This window comes from Rhineura floridana, chromosome 1, assembly GCF_030035675.1.
Source record: "Rhineura floridana isolate rRhiFlo1 chromosome 1, rRhiFlo1.hap2, whole genome shotgun sequence".
NCBI classification, from domain to species: domain Eukaryota; kingdom Metazoa; phylum Chordata; class Lepidosauria; order Squamata; family Rhineuridae; genus Rhineura; species Rhineura floridana.
In genome coordinates, this window is record NC_084480.1 from 289,435,395 (window position 1) to 289,453,050 (window position 17,656).

Here is a 17,656-nt window from a genome sequence, read left to right on the forward strand (position 1 = left end):
AATGTCTCATTTGTGACCACGAAAGAGTCTTTGGGGACTCGGTCATCCTGAAGTGGCTGCAGCCCGAGTCATTATCTTTATCGTCCCGGGAATTCTGGTGACAGGTATCAGCTAGAGAAAAAGGCACTCCATCCTCTTGAAGATTAGGTATCGCTGCGGACAAGAAATTCTTATAAGTGGGATTCATGGGCATTTTCCAGTAGTGATATAAGACTGGAGAGTCTTGAAATAATTGCCACTTGTTCTGCTTTTGGTAGAGCCCAATATGAGTGGATCAGCTGTTTCTCCTCAGTATATAAAAGAGACTCCGCCAAAGGAGTTTTAGGACAAAAAGGTGTATGGTAGGAACCTTTGTCCAGAGTAGATGGCTCAGGTATATGTGGAGAACTGGGCATTTTTATGGACTGTACATGAGGGCAGTGATAAGAAGCATTCACTGATGGTGGTTTGATGGAAAATAAGGGATGTGGGAGTGCTGAATTGATGAAGAGTCTTGAAACCGAAACCCCCACATTCTCAAGAACAATTTTATTCTCAAACACGAACCTCACCGGGTCAGGTGATGAAAAAGAGACAATTATCCGTGGAACACCACAATTAGGTGGGAGAAATTTAATATGATTAATAGAGGAAACCTGGAAGTAGCCAATAAAAAGAGAGTCTAAAAAATACATTAATTGTCTTTTCAGTTCGAACTGTAATCCACAAGACATCGAGTAGTTTAGCAAAACGATCGAGTTTGAAGACAAGGTCAATTTCCAGTGAGGCTTTATACATGTTGACGGGTTAAGCTTGATCTTCTGTATAGAACTTCCTAGGGGAATAGGATTCCGAAGAGGGGTAATAGGGATGATGGAGACTGGTGGAGCTTTATCAGCCATAGAATTTAAGGGAGAAAAATAGACTCTAGATTCCGTCTGGGTATTTAAAGTTCCTATATTTGGCTTCATGGTGACTTTGACTTGGGGAGTAGAGCGTAATTTCGGTGAGGTCTTAATAGGATCTAAGAGTTTGAAAAGAGGTTTGAAATCCATTTTCTTGTATTTCGGGGGTTTAAAATTCTTGATATTTTTGGTCTTTTTTTTAGGAGGACACTTCCCCTTAGGTTTCTTAATTTTGACTTTAGTCTTTTTCTTAATTTCCGTCGTTGTTAATCCCGAGGATTGTCTACCATCATTTAAGATGGTTTGACCCCCTTGAGTGAAAACTCTCATACCGTTGACTAGGGTGGTCAGAAGGTTGTTACATTCTGAGGAGAACCCTTTCACTGCTTCCATTTCTCCCAATAATAGACAAAACCAACCAGCCAAATAATCCAGGGATGATACCTTGGGCGATAAATCAGGAGGCAAAACAGATGGTGGTTGAGATATATCCTTAGGTGGTTCTTCCTTAGGTGGTTCTTCCACACTGAAAATCGTGTTTTCTACTCCAACCTTGAGAGGAACCCCGCCTTCAGCAGCTAATATTTCCTTAGCCAAATTTAAAGGCGTCTGATCTTTATGGAAATCATCAAAACTGTAGTTAATATTTTTGTAATTGATGGACCAATCGAGCTCATGTAATAATGAGGAAGAATGTGGAGAGGTAGCTGACCCCATGTCCATTTGTTCTTCATTTTTGGGAGAGAAGTACTGCGAGATTTTAGATTGACGAAACTGTGGGCGTCCCAGGACTAACTCAGGCACTAAATCAAGTTCTTTACATCTTTTCCTTGTAAGAACCATATTTCCCCAGTACCTCACAGAGCCTAGGGGTAATAGGCTAATAATTACAACAACAAGGTTCCCAGGAGATGGAGAATTTAATAACAAACAAACTACACTGTAAGTAGATAAGATTCCTGTTTCTTAATGAATCGCCACTTTCTCCACAATGAGGAACGTAGACGGAAGAACAAGTGAGCTCAGCCGTGGGGCAATGCGATGATTAATCTTTATAGCTAGTTGCATATACTTTGAAGTCCAAGGTTAAGGAGTGAACAGATAATGCAGCAACACAAAATATAAAGTCTCTAAGAGATTATTCTAATTGTTCAAAATGCCCAAATCTCTGCCAGACCAGAGAGAGAAAAATATACTTGCTGTAGGCGCGGCCATTTTCTCCTCCTCCACAAATTGTAGTTTATGAATGTTCTTATTCTATAGCAGTCTTATTTAATATATTAAATATGGCCTTAATTAATATATTCCCACCCGGCAGGGAAACCCTTAGCCACATAAAAATATTGGTATATGTGCCTTGGAATCATATAAGTTGAAAAGCTTAATGAATTCATTTTCTTTGTGTCCTTGTTTCTGGAACTTTACATTTACAAACTTACCTCTGTGGATAGAATGACTTGCAGCAGAATTCTATGCATGTTTACCTAGAAATGAGTCCTACCATGTTCAGTGACATTTATTCCTTAATATGTATATCTAGTTTGATTTTAATGCTGATTACACTTTTAGTTTTGATTACATTAGATGGTTTATCTTTAGACATTAGAGTTTAAAATCTGGATTGGTTTTAACAGTGCCAGTGGGTGGCCAGGTTGGCCACTGTCTGAGGGCCCCTGAGACTGAGATGGCTCCTTGCTGCTAGGGCTGGCTGGATGTAGCTCCCGCTCAGCAATTCATGCTAGCATTGGGTCATGGAGAGTGTGGCCTGTGAGCTGATACTGGTGTGGATCGTGGAGTGGGAGCCATCCTCCTAGGCAACACCCCCACCACCAGTGTGGGCTGGCCATGACACTTCCCGCAATGCTGCTTTGCAGTGTCAGCATGCTGCACAGCATGGTTACCATCACCCAAGATGGCGGCATGGGTGTCAACATGCCCCTGCTACCATCTTGGGTGATGGGAGATGTGTACTCGCAGTGGACTAGAACTCTGACGCAACTGGGCCTATCTAAGCTCCTGGCGGTGGCAGTAGTACAGCCCCATCACTGTCACTCCTGCCTTCGAGGACCCGCTACAGTCTGGTGCTGGCCCTGAACAGTGTAATCCTAACATGTCTACTCTGATGGACATCCTATTGCATTCAATGAGGCCTTAGTTTAATTTTTGCCTCTTGTTAGCCGTGATTATCCTGAATTACAACTTTTTGAAAAATGTAACTAAATCAAGCTTGCTGACTAACACCTACCAAATCAAATTGCTTCCTTAATTTCATGCTCTTTGTCCTTTGCTCCATTTTTAGTTGACAGGTCAAGTACTGATTGGCTCCAAGTGCTCCTTAATTATATTCATTGTCTTGAGAGTGTCTGACAGCTCAACTCTGGATCCAGGGAGGACCTCTTCAAGAGGGGCCACACCATTGCCTCTTTCAAGGCAATGGGCAAAACTCCCTCCCATAATGAGGCATTGACCATGCCCTGGACCCATCCTACTAGATTTTACCAACCATGATGGACAGGGATCTATAGGGGGCATGGTTGGCCTCAGTACTGCAAGCATCCTGTCCTTATCCTTTGGATGCAACAACTGATCCCACAAGCTATAATTTGATGGTGCCCCAGGGACCCCAACAAGCCTGAACCAATTATGGCATCACAGTGAACTATTATGAGCCTTGGTCTTGCAGACTCCTCCCTCCCCTCCTTAGGTGTGACCACAAGGAGGAGTTTGGACAATTTTGCTTCCACATTAGATTATGCAAAATGCAATCAATCTTAATTATGATTTGTTGAAACAAGCCAGCTTCATAATGTGGTTTGTTTCAACTAACTGTAGTTAAGATTAATAATAGTTTATAGAGTTTGGTCTCTATGTATGGATGTGAAAGTTGTACAGTGAAAAAAGTGGATAAGAGAAAAATCAACTCATTTGAAATGTGGTGTTGGAGGAGAGCTTTGCACATACTATGGACCACAAAAAAGACAAATAATTGGGTGTTAGAACAAATTAAACCAGAACTATCATTAGAAGCTAAAATGATGAAACTGAAGTTATCATACTTTGGACACACCGTGAGAAGACATGATTCACTAGAAAAGACAATAATGCTGGGAAAAACAGCAGGGAGTAGAAAAAGAGGAAGGCCAAACAAGGGATGGATTGATTCCATAAAGGAAGCCACAGACCTGAACTTACAAGATCTGAGCAGGGTGGTTCATGACAGATGCTGTTGGAGGTCGCTGATTCATAGGATCTCCATACGTTGTAATTGACATGAAGGCACATAACAACGAAAGTGTTTGAATGACACATTAAATTTTGTTTAATCTAAAACAGAAGTGAAAGTGGAAGCTTCCGATGTTTTCCTTGCAGCCATGCCAAAAAAGATGTGTCTGTGCATACGTCCGTGTGTGTGTGTGTGCGTGCACGTAAGCCAGAGGTTCTCTGCAGCTTATTGTTGTAATGGTAATCCATGGTTTAACTTTATGAACAAATGAAGCCAGTGACTTGCCAAGGTCATCTGGTAAGCTGTATAACTTACTAGGAATATAAAGAATGCAAGTTTTAAAAAAATACAGCAGATTGCCATGGTTTAGCCATGTGAGAACTGCTTAACTTCCAGGGTCCAACAGTAAGAAGGGTGTTTAAAAATCAAGTATGGAAGGAACCACAAAAAGAGAATGGCAAGCTTTAAATTTATGATGAAAATTAGTCAGGAAAGATAAGGGTGAAAGGGAGCCTCAGAATTTATCATTAATCAAATCAATCAAGCGTGAGAGAGAACAAAAACAAAACTGGTGATAATAGATTGCCTCAAGTAGAATTTGACATCTGGTGGATGAGATATGAATTCGGTATCCTAAATCTGTGGGACCCCTTAGTCATATGTTTCTCACACCAGCTTTTAAGCACAGCTAGGAGTGGCACTTCCATTTTTCACTTGTAGAGCAATCCAAACATCGGGGAGCCAGCAGAAGGGGAGCTGGTGGAAGAGGACTTGGTGGAAAGCTCCGTGGGATCCTCCTCCTTCTCTGGAGCTTCTGGCCCAGCTGAACATCTGCTCCGTCAGGAGCTGTGTGCAGGAGCAGGCTGGGAAGCACTGGCTCAAAAAATCAGCCTCCCAGGGAGTAAATACTCCCCATAGAGGCTCGTTACAATTTTTTACTAGTTTGTGGGTGCAGTGGGACCCAGGGGAGGGCTCTGAATGTGAAGAGTATCTCGCAAAATCCCCCCACAGCTCCTCCCCCACCATGCCCCCAGAACACCCCTTCTGGGGGCTCCCATCGGCTTCAGTCAGCCCTCTGTCCCCAGTGGACCCCTGGCAGTGCCAGCAGGCTTCTGTTGGTGCCATGGCTCAGCTGCAGCAGAGGGCTGCTGCCAGTGGATGTCGGCGGAGCCTGGCACAGCCGGGTATCCGCAGAATCCAACTCACCCCAGTCCGGTGGAAAGGTGGATTGCCCACAGAATACCCTTAGTCTCCAAAAGGTTCAAGAGTTTGCAATTCAATTATTTTCCTCACTTTCCTGTTCTCTTGTTACTATTTAATATTTATATAATTCCAGTTGTGTGTATAATAATATGTATTGCTAGCTATTTAATCTTGGCATAGAAAAAATGATAGCATTTCCAGTATTGCAAAGGCTGCTCATGACAAGACATTGTTGCTATAACTTGAGCAAGACCTGAAGCAGGCAAAGATCTCTCCTAACAGATGGACATGACTCTGGGGTGCTCATTGGCACACTATGCATAGGAAAGGTATGACTGTGATTTTCATATACAAATGATGAAATAGCTATTTATTCGCAGATGAAAGAGAAGGAAAATGATAGTATAAGACAGGTTTTGAGAGAAGGTGATCCCCCCTCAGCCTTCTTAATAAACTCCCAAAGTACCTTAACAAAAGAAAAGTTAGCAAGGTAGAGAGAGGTATTCTGTGGGCCACATCATATCATTATGCACAATATAACTATGACATGGCTATAACATCCTATGTGCCCTACATAAACTCCATCATGTTTGATGAATTCATATGTATAGACCATATCACACACATATATATTATTGCCACAGTTTTTCTGTAGACTATTTAGCAAAATAGACGTATGCATTTGTCATGTATGTTAGGGCACTCATATTCCTATGTGAATGTAATTTTTATTTAGAAATTTCATTGTGTTTGAAGCAGCCCAGTATAGCTCAAACTTTAAATTGTTAGTCAGCGGGAACTGCTTTTAAATTACCTAAAATGTATTTCTCCAGTTACAGCTAGAGTCAATCATGTGTTGCATATACGCAAAGCTATAAAGACCCATCTTGTACTTAGCTAGAGCAATGATCCATTTAACTCAGTATTGTCAACCCAGATTGGCAATATTTTTGAGATCCAGCTCTGCAGTGTTTCAGGCAGAGAGATTTCTCTGCCCTACTGCTTGAAGTCCCTTAATTGGATATGCTGAATAAAGCCTTATGTATAGAAGTAAGTTCTCATTTATTGAGCTACATACTGTATGTAACATGCTTGAATAATTTTCAGTGTGAAAAACAATTTGTTACAGAAATAGAAGAAAAACAATTTATGCTACAAATAGTCTGTTTCTCATTTTGGAAATTATGGTGATTTGCTGTTGAATAATTTACTGCTCCTTGTATCATCTCCCACCCTGGGAGAAAGCTGCATGTTGAAAGATTGTCAGAACCAAAAACTGATGGGAAGTAAGGGGTTAAACAGTCACTTCTGCTCTCCTTACCCTCAAACAATTCTCAACTCAACCTGAAGCTATCAGCTTTGCATTTTTAAAAAACACAATCCATTGGAAAAAGGGTCATGCAGCTACACATAACATGTAATTCAGCCCAAGCAAATGCTGCCTGGAGAAATTCCTTTGTGTGTTTTGGAGCTACTGCCCACTGATTATCTGAATCTCTTTCAATCTTTGTTGCCCTGAAGGTTGACCATGCGTAGGACAGATAGTATCCTTTTGGGTAGGCACTTCAGTTTGTGAGCTGGGGGGGGAGTGTTTTGGTGATTCCACTCCTCTCTTCAGATCCAGTGTTAAAAGTGTTGGCATGAGGCCTAGTAGTTTTCCATCAAGTCTGAAAGTTTTGAAAGTTAAGAGGAGTTATGTCTTTGCCCAGTCTGGGAACGGACAGTGAAGGCCGTTGTTATGGTAACCATCAAGATATAGACTGGGAAAGTTCTAACAGAGTCTGTGAGTTGTGTCCTTCTACATCATGCCTCTGACCTGAGAGGCTGTCTTACTTTTGCTTTCGGAGAGAAATGTGCTGTAGAGCTGGGGGGGGGGGAACTGCTGAAAAGCCTTAATGTCTTAATAAAGACTCTTAACATGCTCTAATGCTCTGAAGAAGTTTCTTGCTCAACTTAACTCCAACGTAATGTATGCTGTTTCACGCAACAACGCACACACGCCAACAGGGGTTATGGGCCCAGATCCACAGCGCATTACACGGGAGTAAGTTGCTGGTCTGAACGGCAGACGGAGTTCCAGAGAGGGCAGCTTGATTGATTGAACCAGACGGAGGTGAGCAACATGGCTGTAAACCTGTCTGGGGGAGGCTTGCCGATGGAATGGCTTAATGAAAAGAATTATGGCAGCTGGAAGCCGAGGATGCGGGCTTTGCTGATAACAGAGGATTTATGGGACATTATAGATGAACCACCCCCGGCGGTATTGACCGCGGCCTGGAAGCGTCGAGACCAGAGGGCGCAGGCGTTTATAATCTTGGCTCTATCGGATTCTCAACTGATGTGTGTGAGAGATGAGCCGTCGGCTAAACAGATGTGGGACGCGTTGCAGGATTTGTCCCAGGAATGGCAGCAGAGGCAGGAGGCGCAGAGAGCCGAGCTGATGGAAGCTGTCAGAAGCAAGGAGGAGAAAAGTGCCGAACCGGAGCAGGCTGTCGAAAGCAGACAGGAAAACAAGCGGGAGCAGCAGCGGCTGAAGTCTTGTTTTGCCTGTGGGGCTCGTGGGCATCTCCGAAAAAAAACTGTGCAATCAAGCGAAACTCCAGGGACGGAGGCTTGAAGCAAGGCAGTGTGAACTTTGTTTGTAAACAGAAGTCTCAAGAATTACGACCTGTTAATTGGCTTCTTGACAGTGGGGCAAGCCATATATTAATCAAAGACAGAAGTTTGTTTTACACTTCAGAAAAAGTGCAGGATTTTGTGCAACTTGCTGATGGATCACATAAACGGGTGGAAGCCCGTGGACTGGTGAAGTTTGACAAGCTTGGGATAATGTCAGATTGTTTGTTTGTTCCGGAATTGGCTCATAATATTTTATCAGTGAGCAAACTGGTGAGTTGTAATTATTCAATTTTGTTCCACAAAGACCAATGTTATATAATGAGGGGAGATCAAGTGTGTTTGCAGGGAAGCCTTAATGATTCACAGTATGTAATAAAGAGCAGTCAAGCAGGGTGTGCTGTGTTAAATGCTGAGGCACAGGTACATTAGGGCTGCGTCCATGAATGGCATCATAGGCTGGGGCATGCAAACCTTGACACGATAAAGAAAACCCCTTTGCACAGTGAAAACATGCGTTTAAAGGATTGTGGACAGTTAATGGATTGTGATGCATGTAATAAAGCTAAAATGACTATTGCACCAATAAACCAGGAGGCTGAGAGAACCACAACAGCTCCCTACCAGCTAGTTCATGTTGATTTATCAGGGCCAATAAATGCTTCACGAGGAGGTGCGAAATTCTTCATGGTACTGGTAGATGATTTTTCAAGATTTTGTCATGTTTTTCTGTTAAAGCATAAAAGTGAAGCTGAGCAGAAGCTGAAACTGTTCATTAAGAGAATCGAAACTCAACACGGCGTCACGGTGGGGGCTATACGCTCGGACCAAGGTGGGGAATTCACGAATAAGGCATTGAGTGACTTTCTGGAGAGTAAGGGAATAAACCAGAATTTCACTGCTCCATTTAGCCCGTTTTCCAATGGAACTGCTGAGAGAAAAAATAGGGTGCTTGGGGAAGCAATGAGAGCCATGCTGATGGATTGCAGTTTAGGGAATTCTTTCTGGGCAGAAGCAATTCTTTATGCGAATTACATTCACAACAGGGTGTTACACAGTGCACTTGGAATGTCTCCTTATGAGAAACTTACTGGCAGAAAGCCTAAAATAGAACACATTCAAAAATTCGGGGCAAGGTGCTGGATCCACATTCCACAGGGAAAAAGGAGGGGCAAGCTTGCGCCCAGAGCACAGCAAGGTTTTGTTTTGGGATTTCAGAATGCATATTTCAGAGTTTGGTGTCCAGAAACACAGCAGTTCATTCTGAGCAGAAGCATTAAAGTCTCAGAAAAGCCTTGGGATCAAAGGCAGACAGTTATTCTTACAGGAACAGATGACACACAAACACGAACACAATCACAGACATTTAGAAATAAGAAACGCAAGGCTGAGGAAATGGAATTGGCTGATCAGGCTGTACCAAGTACAAGCAGCTCAGATGGAGGAGCTGAGAGGGCAGAAGTTCCAGCTTTAAGACGCTCTACAAGAGCAAATTTAGGCAAACCGCCTGAAAGATTTACCGTGGGATTAATAACAAGTCCTGGAATGAATAAAGTTGTAGATATGGATGCTGAGACACTTTATTTGACATGTGTTCAACCAAAGTTTGAGTGAATAAAGTTTTGAACTGTACTGAAATGTAATTTTGAACTGTACTGAACTGAAAATGTATGATGCAATGTACTGAAATGTATTGCAAGAGGTATTGTAGAAATGTATTACTGTATGACTATGTATTGTTGAAATTTCTTTGTAACTGACAGACATGATGAGAAAAAGGGGGGCTTGTTGGCATGAGGCCTAGTAGTTTTCCATCAAGTCTGAAAGTTTTGAAAGTTAAGAGGAGTTATGTCTTTGCCCAGTCTGGGAACGGACAGTGAAGGCCGTTGTTATGGTAACCATCAAGATATAGACTGGGAAAGTTCTAACAGAGTCTGTGAGTTGTGTCCTTCTGCATCATGCCTCTGACCTGAGAGGCTGTCTTACTTTTGCTTTCGGAGAGAAATGTGCTGTAGAGCTGGGGGGGGGGGAACTGCTGAAAAGCCTTAATGTCTTAAGAAAGACTCTTAACATGCTCTAATGCTCTGAAGAAGTTTCTTGCTCAACTTAACTCCAACGTAATGTATGCTGTTTCACACAACAACGCACACACGCCAACAAAAAGATGATGCTAGAAGATTACTGTATAATCCTGTGGCATGTACACTGGGTCACAGGTCAAAGGATTAAATCTTCTCCTTTGTGCTTTTTAACATTTATATGGAAATTGCTGAGTGAGGTCATCTAGAGCTTGGGTTTGGGAGGCACCCATATGCAGATGACACTTATGTCTATGTCAGCTAAGGCTGGTATACCAGCTGCAACCTGTTCTGGAATAAAAATAGCCTGGTCATGATTAGATTACCAACTAGAATGTGTTAATGTAGGTTAGCCAACTACAATATGTTGTTCATGGTTGTTCAACTACAATGAGATGCCTTTGGAAATGTCAGTTAGTTCCAAATAAGCCAATAGGCTACTAATCGAGATCAGACATTGGGATCATATCTTGCCAGTGCTTTATATGCTTAAATAATAATCATCATCAATGCTTAACTAATGACTGCCCAGTCTCTAACTTGACATTTCTAAAAAAGGTGTTTGCTACAAATCTGTCAATCCCAGTGTTGCCATCCCATCTTTTGTGAGATCATTTGTTTTGACATTTTGTCCAACTGTCAACATAATTGTGTGGTTGCTAAACTTCTGTTGATTCACCTCACAGAAAGTGGTCTCTGAGCAGTTGGGGGCATGAATGGGGAAGCCCTACCTTTCTGCATGGCTTTCCCTGCATTTTCTGGCTGCACTGCCTGGTTACACTTCCAATGGCACCCATCAAACACTTCACAGCAGTATAGTGTCTTATCTCATTTGAATGGCCAACATTTGCTTTTTTCTCTATAATTTTCATTTTGTTTTTTCCCTTGAAATTGTTATTTAAGGTGTAGTAATGTGTTCTCCACTTTTGCCTTTGTGGGGAGACAGACTTTATGGAGTTGTAATGGGACATTTATTACTGTACTGTGTCATTTTGGAACCATAATGATCGACCCATTTCTGGCTGATTGCAGAAGAGCAAAGCCTCAGTAGTGTGAAGCCTACTCTGCCATGTGGCAAGGTGAGCCTCTAAGCTCAGGCAAGCAGATCAGGGGAACAGTAGAGTGAGCATGTACACCCCCATCTAATTATTAGTCCACCCATTCTGTGCCACTGCTGTCAACACACTGCGGTCTACTCACTGCTGCTGGCCCATCTGCTCCCATCCAGCTTTGCTGGCTTCCTCACCAAGAGAAAAGATAATGAGCATGGACTTGGGGTGCTACCAGACACTTGGCTTCTGGGATGACATGGCAACTGTTTTTTTCCCCTCTCATGTTGAAACACAGAGGGCACTTCAAGAGAAAAACCAGCTCTCATCCCAATCAGCCATCCCACCATAGCCACTATGAGAAGTATGAGAGGATGAGATGGGGAGGTGGAGGAAGAAGAGGCAGCAGCCCTTTATCAGCCAGCTTCTTTCTCTGTCTGCTGTGCTTGGCTTACCACATCTTGCTGAAAATAAGAACATAAGAACATAAGAAGAGCCTGCTGGATCAGGCCAGTGGCCCATCTAGTCCAGCATCCTGTTCTCACAGTGGCCAACCAGGTGCCTGGGGGAAGCCCGCAAGCAGGACCCGAGTGCAAGAACACTCTCCCCTCCTGAGGCTTCCGGCAACTGGTTTTCAGAAGCATGCTGCCTCTGACTAGGGTGGCACAGCACAGCCATCATGGCTAGTAGCCATTGATAGCCCTGTCCTCCATGAATTTGTCTAATCTTCTTTTAAAGCCATCCAAGCTGGTGGCCATTACTGCATCTTGTGGGAGCAAATTCCATAGTTTAACTATGCGCTGAGTAAAGAAGTACTTCCTTTTGTCTTCCAACATTCAGCTTCTTTGAATGTCCACGAGTTCTAGTATTATGAGAGAGGGAGAAGAACTTTTCTCTATCCACTTTCTCAATGCCATGCATAATTTTATACACTTCTATCATGTCTCCTCTGACCCGCCTTTTCTCTAAACTAAAAAGCCCCAAATGCTGCAACCTTTCCTCGTAAGGGAGTCGCTCCATCCCCTTGATCATTCTGGTTGCCCTCTTCTGAACCTTTTCCAACTCTATAATATCCTTTTTGAGATGAGGCGACCAGAACTGTACACAGTATTCCAAATGCGGCCGCACCATAGATTTATACAACGGCATTATGATATCGGCTGTTTTATTTTCAATACCTTTCCTAATTATTGCTAGCATGGAATTTGCCTTTTTCACAGCTGCCGCACACTGGGTCGACATTTTCATCGTGCTGTCCACTACAACCTCAAGGTCTCTCTCCTGGTCGGTCACCGCCAGTTCAGACCCCATGAGCGTATATGTGAAATTCAGATTTTTTGCTCCAATATGCATAATTTTACACTTGTTTATATTGAATTGCATTTGCCATTTTTCCGCCCATTCACTCAGTTTGGAGAGGTCTTTTTGGAGCTCTTCGCAATCCCTTTTTGTTTTAACAACCCTGAACAATTTAGTGTCGTCAGCAAACTTGGCCACTTCACTGCTCACTCCTAATTCTAGGTCATTAATGAACAAGTTGAAAAGTACAGGTCCCAATACCGATCCTTGAGGGACTCCACTTTCTACAGCCCTCCATTGGGAGAACTGTCCGTTTATTCCTACTCTCTGCTTTCTGCTTCTTAACCAATTCCTTATCCACAAGAGGACCTCTCCTCTTATTCCATGACTGCTAAGCTTCCTCAGAAGCCTTTGGTGAGGTACCTTGTCAAACGCTTTTTGAAAGTCTAAGTACACTATGTCCACTGGATCACCTCTATCTATATGCTTGTTGACACTCTCAAAGAATTCTAATAGGTTACTGAGACAGGACTTTCCCTTGCAGAAGCCATGCTGGCTCTGCTTCAGCAAGGCTTGTTCTTCTATGTGCTTCGTTAATCTAGCTTTAATAATACTTTCTACCAGTTTTCCAGGGACAGAAGCTAACTGGCCTGTAATTTCCGGGATCCCCTCTGGATCCCTTTTTGAAGATTGGCGTTACATTTGCCACTTTCCAGTCCTCAGGCACGGAGGAGTACCCGAGGGACAAGTTACATATTTTAGTTAGCAGATCAGCAATTTCACCTTTGAGTTCTTTGAGAACTCTCGGGTGGATGTCATCCGGGCCCGGTGATTTGTCAGTTTTTATATTGTCCATTAAGCTTAGAACTTCCTCTCTCGTTACCACTATTTGTCTTAGTTCCTCAGAATCCCTTCCTGCAAATGTTAGTTCAGGTTCAGGGATCTGCCCTATATCTTCCACTGTGAAGACAGATGCAAAGAATTCATTTAGCTTCTCTGCAATCTCCTTATCGTTCTTTAGTACACCTTTGACTCCCTTATCATCCAAGGGTCCAATTATCTCCCTAGATGGTCTCCTGCTTTGAATGTATTTATAGAATTTTTTGTTGTTGGTTTTTATGTTCTTAGCAATGTGCTCTTCAAATTCTTTTTTAGCATCCCTTATTGTCTTCTTGCATTTCTTTTGCCAGAGTTTGTGTTCTTTTTTATTTTCTTCATTCGGACAAGACTTCCATTTTCTGAAGGAAGACTTTTTGCCTCTAAGAGCTTCCTTAACTTTGCTCGTTAACCATGCTGGCATCTTCTTGGCCCTGGCGGTACCTTTTCTGATCTGCGGTATGCACTCCAGTTGAGCTTCTAATATAGTGTTTTTAAACAACTTCCAAGCATTTTCAAGTGATGTGACCCTCTGGACTTTGTTTTTCAGCTTTCTTTTTACCAATCCCCTCATTTTTGTGAAGTTTCCTCTTTTGAAGTCAAAAAGAAAAGAAGCAACTAAGCAGAAGCTATAAAGCTGGACGTCTCTAGGTCAAATCTGGCCATAAACAAGCTTTTCCTCTTAGGCTCAACACACACTCCATTTGCAATATGGGATAACAATACCAACTTGCTTTACAGGGGTGAAACACTTTGAACATTCAAAAATGCAGCATTAACAATAAAGAAATCATTGCCATTGTATTAGAACATGGCTTCCCCTTGCAGATCCTGCCCCAGCAGTTGAAGAATAAGCTATTATAAAATATAAACTTGCCTTCAGCCCTACACTTCTAGGTAGATCATTCATTCATTCATTCATTCATTGGCGATCATTCATGGCAGAGTAAGATCGATATGTCCTCCCTGATACAGTGTGTATACATGGAAGTGAAAAATCAGTGGAAACTTAGCACAGTTGCAATTGCAGAGCAAAATGAGTGAGATGGCTGTTTTAGGCAGCAGGTTTGGGGCATCATGAAAGGCCAGCAAAGTTTTAGTTATCTATTATTATTGTATTTTTACTGCCAGAGTGGAGGGGCTCCACCTTGGGCAACAAAACATCTTGGGCTGGACTTCTGAGGTGGCTAATCTGTGGCCCTCCAGATATTGTTGAGATACAACTACTATAATCCCTGACCATTAACTACTAGGGCTGGGGCTGATAGGAGCTGGAGCCCAAAATCTGGTGGGCCACATGTTTTCTGCTCTTGCCTAGTGTGAGAGAGACCATTATGTCTTTAAAAAGATAAGAGAACAACAGAGAAAACACTGGGATGCAGCACCATTTGGAAGTGATATCATCTGGATTCTCCAGAAAACCCAAGTGTGCTAATAGTGTCAGTTCTAAATAAAAGGGCTAGCATTGTGGCACCTTGGGTGTTTACCTAGGGCCAAATGCAGGCTTAACTGTGTTTTAGAGACACTTAGGGGAATTGTGGAGGGACAGATTTGATTTTATAATTTTAATGTATATGTAGTTGGTTACATGAAAGAAAGAAGTGTCTGATGTTTTCTACATAGTCGCCTCTAGCAGCAGTGTCCAGCATTGAGTACAGATGAATTTGGCATGACAAGGGACTCTTCTGAAGTCTTTCTGTTCTTATGCAGTTATAAACTGTCATATATAATATTTATAAAATAACATGTGATTCTTCTCTTTGAATCAAGAGAAAAGATTATATAATTGACTAGTTGGAAGTGTCTCCTTCCTGTGTAAATGGTACTAATTTGGAGAAAGATAGGGTTCTGTGGCAAACATTCTCATTTCTGCAGTACAAGTACTTTTCCGCTGCTCATTGAACAAGGAGCCTACTGCTTCAGATATTATAGACAGAACTGACAGAAAGTGTTTGTGAAGCTTCCAAATAATCAAGTAGTCATTAATTAGAGATTCGTTCTGTACAGTTACAGACATCTGCTGATAACAAATCATTGCAAGTAGAATTTGTTTATAGGATAAACAATTTTTCAGAAAAGAAAAGTAATGCTACAAGTTATGAAATTCATGTTTGCATTTGTAATCTAGAAAGAGCATTTATATTGTTAAATAATCTGAATATTGTAGACAAATTATTCTGGAGTAGTAATTTGGTGGACATTAAAAATTGTTAGTGGCATTTGACAAATAATGCCAGATTTTGAAAAATGGAAATGGACTGCCTTCAAGTCTATCCTGACTTATGGCAACCCTATGAATAGGGATTTCATGGTAAGCGGCGTTCTGAGGGGGTTTACCATTGCCTTCCTCTAAGGCTAGTCCTCCCCAGCTGGCTAGAGCCTGCTCAGCTTGCCACAGCTGCACAAGCCAGCCCCTTCCTTGTCCGCAACTGCCAGCTGGGGGGCAACTGGGCTCCTTGAGACTATGCAGCTTGACCACAACTGCACAGGTGGCAGGACACATAATCCCTGAGCCACGCCCTGTGGCAGTGATCTTCAGCTGGCCCTTTACACTCAGGAGACAAGAGCGGGAATTTGAACTCACAGGCTCTGGACTCCCAGCCAGGCTGTCCTCCCCACTGTGCTATACCAGCTGTTAATGTCAGATTTTAACATTCCAAAAATAGACCCACAAACATCATGCCATATTCGAATGTGAAAATAATGTTATAGCTTTCCTTCTACCCACAGAACCATTTTGGTTTCTTTATAGATTCAAATGATTGCAGAAATAAAAGCATGCAGGAATGAATCAAAATTATGAGCTATGTAGTTTTTTAGTATTTATAGTTTAGGGACCTATCATTATGACTTTAAATACTATCAGAAGACAACTGCTATAAGGAAAGTGGTACCAGTAAAACTTTTGCTGTGAGTTGATGTGTTCATTTTTGTCTGTCAAGTAGCTTGTCACAGAGGTTGTTCCGTTGTAATTAATAGAAAATCAATGATAAAGAAATCAGCATGTAGCACTGAGCTTAACACAACCACCCAAGGTGATTTTATAAGTAACTTTATAAATCGGTGTTATGCTCTGAATGAGGATCACCAGGCAAGAGTTCCTATTGACTCTAGTAAATTCTGGGGAAATAGTTCAAAATTAAACAAATGGAGGCTTTTACTAGCTCGTGTTCCCAGGAAAGGAATTGGATGGCTTGCTTCAAACTACATGACAAATTTTGTTGCATCTTGTTTGAAACTGAGATTGAAACAGAATTCACATCTTTTAATGTTCTCAAATTAGAATATTATTATTTTGTGGGGTTAACTCTGGCATTGCATTTTTAAAGCCTATGAACATAACAACCACCCTCCCCAAAGCAATTAATCAAAGTTACTAAAAAAGCTTCTCCAAAGATTTATATGTGTTGATGGTGGTTGCCATTCTCCAGCGTTATCACTTGCAAAGTCAATAAACAGGTACCAGATTTCAAGAAAATTGTCTGCGTCTCTTTCACCACTAAGTACTTTCATCCTTTTTGTCATTAAGGCTATGGCACTGCCTTTGATGAATAGTAAATTGTTAAATATTTTCAGGATTGAAGAAGATGAGAACGTTATGCAAATGGAATAGGATTATCCCACAAAACGACACAAGCTAAAGTTAGGTCATGACGCATGGAACAGTATGTTGCCCATAATACAAACAAGGGGTTATATCAGCTTTCCAGATAGCAATACTTCATACAGAAACAACTGTAGTGTAGAAGAGCTGAAGGCCAAACCAGATGTGCAGTGGAGAGGCATGAATGTCTCTCTCTCTTAAATTTGTTTGCAAATAATAACTAAGTGAACTTTTTTCCCTACCAGACAGCAGCAGGGGAAGGAATTTTCATCAGAAAAAAAGAGCAGGGTACTGTATAAGGAATTGACCTTTTCTGTCCCATGTCATGATTCTAATGTAGTTCATACACACCCTTCCATTGATACTACTTGCAAAAAAATTAAAGAGACAGAGTTGTACGTGGTCATTTACTTTGTCTTTAAGTCTCTGTAGGAGTAAATGTATGCATTTACTCTGTATGCAGATCACTTCCCATAAAAATGGGATTTGCATGGCACCAGATTAGGAATCCTCGGATGCAGAGCTCTCCTACAGCAGTAGGGCCATGGAGGAGATGGTCCATCCCATATAGGGTTGCCAGGCCTCCAGTTTTCGCTGAGAGACTCTGTTTTTTGGGGGCCCTCTCTGGGTGAGTCACCCCACTCTCTGGAATCTTAGCTTTAATTTTTTTAAAAAAATAAGTTTCTAGGTGATCTGGTTCAAGAGATATGCACCAAAATGTCACCCCCCCCAACTTCTTTTAGTACCAGCTGCTTTAATCCCTGCCCTCTCAGGTTTTTAGCCAATAAGTGAAGTCAGGGTTGTGATTGATGAGGGATTTGTTG

General features: G+C 41.9%; 1 protein-coding gene across 1 annotated transcript in view; it reads left to right on the plus strand.

Annotated features, from left to right (window-relative positions):
- RIMS2 (regulating synaptic membrane exocytosis 2) overlaps window positions 1-17,656 on the plus strand; it is a 374,923-nt gene that overhangs the window by 173,413 nt on the left and 183,854 nt on the right. Inside the window, 1 exon segment of the mRNA XM_061611686.1 lies at window positions 5,119-5,291. Within this exon segment, the coding sequence (XP_061467670.1) occupies window positions 5,119-5,291 (173 nt within the window).